The following is a 6,000-nucleotide window of genomic DNA, read 5'->3' on the forward strand; positions in this document are numbered from 1 at the left end:
CATTCAGAATCCAACTTTTGGACGTGTAGCATCACGAATAAATCCAGTTGTGTTGAGAAGTTTTCCTAATTTTTCAAACAAGCCACATCCAAAGGGTCGAGGCCAAAATACCAGATTATCCCGATTGCTGAGCTATCATCATCGCAGCCTCTTTCAATCGAAGGATCCGCCATTCCCGTTGAAGGTCAGAGCCACCATCTGTACGAATTCAACATCTGCAGAAGGTCAAGTTTCTATTCAATAAAATCATCGCGTGAAGAAACAATTGTAAAATTTGTCAATTTTTCAAAATGCCAGCGTTATTGCCACTAACGAACTGATTCGTGGAAAGATATCAAGCCGGAATCATCGAAGATCGGTTTACTACTGATCAAATCTTCACCTTGCGACAAATCCTCCGGAAATGCCGTGGGTACAGAGTCCCTAGAACCTATTATTCATCGACTTTAACAGATTCTAGAGCTGAATTGTTACATAAAAGAGGAGAGCAAGAGAAAATCGTACAATTAAAAACTCGGAAGAGCTTTTCTATCTGTGTAAAAAAATTAAAAATCCATCAATGCGGAGCATCTACGCTATCATTCTATTATGCTGTGGGTTCGGTTTCGGTTCCCGTTCTGGCCGAGGGAATTTTTCGTGAAAAAAAATCCCTCCGTCACGAGTGGTCACGTGTATTCCAGAGCTTGTCGCTGAGGCGTCTTTTTTGGCATAAAAAATCTCAACTAAGTACTCATGAAAATGACGCAAATAATAATATGTTGAGATGGCGAAGTTCCTCTAGGAACGCTAGCGCCATTGAAGAAAGTTTTAAAAACTATGTTTCTAGACTCTCCCAACGGATGAATACGATATTCGCATATTATTTTTAGTCACAATGTGTCTTGTGAGATCTTATATCATGTTTACCGATTTGAAGTTGATGGTTATGAACTAATACATTTCAACCACTTTTTTCCATTTCTAGCACCTCGCACAAAATCCTTTCGAACGTTTTCGATTTGCGGCGCTACGCAACCACGCGGGGCGGCTACTGGGACATGCTCCAGAAAACCACCCAATACCTATCGGACCTGGAACCTTCGCTACTGACCGGTCCCAAGGGTTCCACCTATCGGCAACTCATTACCCACATCTACCACACTATGGCCATCCACTTGAAGGAACAAATCGGCGCCCAGAGGGAGCAGTTCGAGCAGTACCACTCTGTTGCGCTCACTTTTCTGCTCTACCCCCTTGAGTACGATCGTTACCTGAGGGTCGAAGACATTCGAGATGAGTGGAGCAATGCTTACGGTGCGATCGTTTCCGGTCAGAAATCGTGCCACCACGGGTGTGCCTTCAGTGAGATCATTAAAGCGATGACGGTGGCGAAATACAGCGCGAATCTCAGCGTGATCGTGGATTTTTTCCGTCTTGTTTTGGAACTGATTCCGGACGACTTTGAAATCGAACAACCTCCACTCAAAACACTGGATCTGTTCAGAGATTTGGTTCGGAAGGCGCTTGTCTTCAACAACAGTTTGACGGAGATTACAATTTGCGTGGAAATATTTCAGAAGATGATCCGACGGATCACGATACGGGGTTTGCTGGCGGTGATTATGCCCATTCGGAACGTGATCAACGAATTGGTGAACGCGGAAAACGGCAAGCTGTTAGAGGCTGTGAAGGGAACACTCAAAACGCTAGTTGATCGTTTTGTGAGTGCTGATTTTATGGTGGAGATAAAAAGACAACCCAAGGAAGTTAAATGGAACTGCAAGTTGCTGATAAGTAAGCTGCTAGAGCTGCCCACTAGAATGCAGAAGCAGTGGAAAACATCGGAGCTGAAAAATGTGATGGATATTTGCGAGGGGAAAGATTCATCGAAGGCGAAGGCCAACAAAAAAGAAGGGGAGTTTGTGGTGATCGAGAAGGTGTGGTCATTCACACCGGACAAACTTACGGAGCATCAGCGGGACAAAATGCGCGAAAAGAGGGACGATATTCCGGCGCTTTACAACGATATGAGTCAATCGCAGGATAGTTATGTGATTAAGCCATGGACTCCAAACAAGATTGTTATCCCAGCTGATTCACAAAATGATCATTCTACGATTGTCGTGTGTCCCAGCGAAGCTTCAATCTCGGTCATCAATGGGGTTGCGGAAGCATCTGTCCCAGCGGAACCGGAAACGACAGCCGCCACAGAGACTGTAAAGCTGGATAAGGAAAATAACAATGGAAATGTTCAAAATAACGAGAAAGACGAGGAAGCAAATGCGAACGCAAAGGTTGTGAGCAATGCTAAAAAAACGGGAGAGAAAAGGTCCAGGACTGCCCGAGAGTTGGATCAGCTCAGAATTGACACGATTGAGGGTAAGAAATTGCAAGCAGCCAGATTGGCTCGAACAAGAAGGTCTGAAAGTGTGGAACCAATCGGGCCCGGGAAAAGAAAAAGTGTCAATGCCAAACAAACAACCAACTCGGTTAGCGCGAAAACGACACGAACCACATCGAGGAAAATAATTGAGAAAGGTGGGCTCGAGAAAGCCGAAGTAGCCGAATCTTCTCCTCTAAAGAAGAAACGCGAAGAGAAACCTAAGAGTTCGTCGCCCAGAAAATCACTGAACTTTGACAATGTGGTGGACAATGAACCGGCTGCAGCAGCCGAAGCGCCTAGTGCCAATTCTCCCATCAAAGATAAAGCTGTCAACGAATCGGTGGATGAAATAGTCGAATCCTCACAAGCTAACTCCCAATCGATGCTGGCGAGGAAGTTCACCCTCCGGAAGGCGAAAGACGGAGAAGAAGGGGAGAAGAATACGACACCGGTGGTGACAAGCGAATCACTTCCTTCCGATGCTGAAATCAAGAAGGAACTGGTTAAGCCTGACGATCAATCACCGGTGAAAGTTACGCCTAAAAAGGAATCACCCCGCAAAAACACCAGAAGTGTTGCGGCTGCGGCACAGCAAAAGAATGTTTCGATAGAAGTCATCATTCCGAAACCGGAGCTACCCGATACGGAACCCAATACAGAGGTTATCACTGAAACCCCAATTACTCATGAAGAAAAATCAAAGCCCATGTCGCCTGTCAGCGCGTCTAGCAAACCGAAACAGGCTGCGAGTCCTATTCCGGAGCCTATGGAAACAGAGCAATCGGTGGAATCTCCCAAATCGAACGATGACCAAAACCTTCCAAATTCTCCGAACCTATCTCCAGTGCGTAATCTCGACGATCAGCTCGAGCCCTACGGTAAAAGTCACGATCGAAGCTTCGCGTCATCTCCGGAGGGAACCAACCAACAAGAACGCGATGAAGACTTGTTGAATAGTACCATCAACATCTCCCCAATCTCGGAACAAAAGGCAGTTCCCTCCACGCCCTCAACGGATGCGGAAATAAAAGATGTCGTCACCTCCGGAAGTGGGGACAAACTACCGCTCCCAACCCGTACTATGGAGCGCGAGAAATCGTCCGTCGCACCGTCGCCTATTGCCCGCCGAACGCGTAACTCGCCTCCAATGCTGCCGACGGCCGTTGCCAACCTAAAATCGCGTACGCCGCAAATGACCCCCAGAAGCCCTAGCACCAACAAAATAGAGCTCAGAGGACGTGGCGCTCAATTCATCAACCTGATTCGAAACCAGCAAAACGAAGCATCGCCGAAGCCACCGTCCTCCTCTGGTCCTTCACCGCAGAACGCTTCAACGCCTAAACAAGCCACTCCCGCACCAAACGATAGAAGTCACATGCTTCGAAAGCTAGCCACTACGGCCGCGGCCACATCACAATCACCGGAGCAGCCAAAACCCTTGGAAAAAGAATACTTGACGTTTTCCAAAGTGCTACCTTCTCCGCAAGCCTCCCCCGCCGTTAGCATACTCAAACGCAAGTTGAACCACGAAGACAGTGGAGACGATTGTGATTCCCCGGCTATGAAACGGAAGCGGGTTAGCTTCCACGATCCACCCGTTTCCATCACCAAGGAATACATCCGCCAGGAAGAGGAATGCCGCTCGCCTTCGATCAATCGTTGCCTCCAGCTGATCAGTATGTCACCCTCCGACAAGGCCAAATTTCTACTGCGAAGAAAAAGCAAAGTGGACAGTCTGTCCGAGTTGGCAAAGTTCACAAAAGCTCCCGCAGTTCCAGGCGAAGCAGGCAAAGACGAGGAAGACGAAATCTCATCCTCACCGGAATCGTTGGACGAAGAACTAATCAACATCAACACGACGGAAAATATGAGTGCTCTCCATGTTACAACCGATGCTGCGCCAGAGGAGGAGTCGGACATCGAAATGAAAGACACTGCCAAACCTTTGGATGATGTGGAAATAGATCCTCAAAACAGCGTACCTCTTATTGAGACGATTGTCCCTCTCCCGCAAGAGCAAATCGAGCCAACCACCCTCCTCCTCAAACGAACATCCCCACGGAAGGTGTCCCCCAAACAAGAGGCTACCGAAGAACCTGCACCCAAGAAAGCATCCTCGCCGGCTTCGGCAGTCGCCTCAATCGAGAAACCCGACACCACCATACGCTTCCAAACCGAGGATGACCTACTATCGCACGTTATCTCGAAGTATCCGCTCGATACCATCCTGGAGCGCTACACGACAGCCGGTAAGACTCTCGAGCAGAACAAATCCGTCCGCTCGCTGACCCGCGAACTTTCAACACTCATGACCAAGGACAGCAAAACGCGGTACACCGTTTTGGATGAACTGTCCGAACGACACTCGGCCGAGTTTCTGGATCACGCCGTGCAGGAGAACTCCTCCGCGATGGTCTGCCAGCGGCTGTCGATGACAACGATGACTGAGTACATCTTTGAGAACCTGAGGAAACTCCCCGCTACCGCAGCATCTGCTGCTATCGCTATCACTGATAGCAATCGAAATGAACAGGAGAAGGAGCGATCGAAAGTGCTTCAACTTATGTTCGACAATTTGCTGCAAATGCAGGAAGCTGATGGCGGTGCTGATTTTCTGCGTATGAGGGACCATTTCGTGCGAAACGTGACGCTCGGCAAGAGCCGGGCGGAGATGATGGACCTTCTGGAAGATTATTTCAACAGTAGCAGGACGAAAAGCCACGGAAGCAGCAGCAGCAGTAGCAGCAATGCGTGATTTTGCAGTTTCGATGTGCGCATTTCAAATTGAAGAGAGATTTCCGAAGTTTCATATTTTTTTAAAGTATTTTTTTTACAAATGAAGGATTGTTTGAGAAGTTTTTAATGTAAATGAAGCTGTACCATACTACTTTTTGTTGTGTTTCAATGCAGCGTGATAACCGTTAGTAGTAACGCGTCCATTTAAGTAGAATACGAGTTGCAAGCTACGATTGAGCTAACTGGAGTTACACATATAAAAACATAAAACCAGAGTATTGCCTTCTCGAGGTGCTTGAAGGTTTTCTTTCATTCAGCATTTTCTCGTTCAAAGCAACAAGAGGTACAAATTAGATGCTGATCTATTTTTATGCACATTCGTGACGACCATGTTTAATGAATAAAATATTTTGAATAATTATTTGAGCTTTGATTCCATAATGATGACAAGGCGAGAGTAACTTGAACGTGAAGAATAATATTGCTTGAATAAGCAAGATTCAATAAAAAAAATCCCAAACCAGCCTTATTTTTCTTATTTTTGTATGTTTCACGCCGTCATATCATTACATCACAATTTTTAGTCCTCTGTGAGGCGTGATGCACAAATTACATAACGCTAAAGATGCGGTTCTTGGACCCCCTCCCCCAATAACAATAAGTAACGCAAGACAAACCCCTCTCCCCCTTGAATTACATAACGCTAACATAATCTGTGCAAAGGTACTTGATTTTTTTTATAATACACTAACTTTTTAATTAGACGGCGCCAGTGGTTGTGTGGTTAGCGTACCGTAGCGTAGCAGCCTCACAATCCGATCGGCCTGGGTTCAATCCCAGCTGGCGTCTTTGGGATTTTCTGAGGCGAAAAATCTCTGGTTACGTCTTCCTTCGGAGGGGAA

General features: G+C 46.7%; 1 protein-coding gene across 2 annotated transcripts in view; it reads left to right on the plus strand.

The window, feature by feature from the left end:
* LOC129771791 (telomere-associated protein RIF1) overlaps positions 1–5,519 on the plus strand; it is a 29,368-nt gene extending 23,849 nt beyond the window's left edge. For both annotated transcript variants that reach the window (XM_055775825.1, XM_055775824.1), the window contains exon 5: positions 965–5,519. In XM_055775825.1, the coding sequence (XP_055631800.1) occupies positions 965–5,117 (4,153 nt within the window). In that variant the 3' untranslated portion in view covers positions 5,118–5,519. The remainder of the gene's footprint in view (positions 1–964) is intronic.
* The last annotated feature ends 481 nt before the right edge of the window (positions 5,520–6,000 follow it).

This window comes from Toxorhynchites rutilus, chromosome 2 (assembly GCF_029784135.1).
Source record: "Toxorhynchites rutilus septentrionalis strain SRP chromosome 2, ASM2978413v1, whole genome shotgun sequence".
Taxonomy (NCBI): Eukaryota; Metazoa; Arthropoda; class Insecta; order Diptera; family Culicidae; genus Toxorhynchites; species Toxorhynchites rutilus.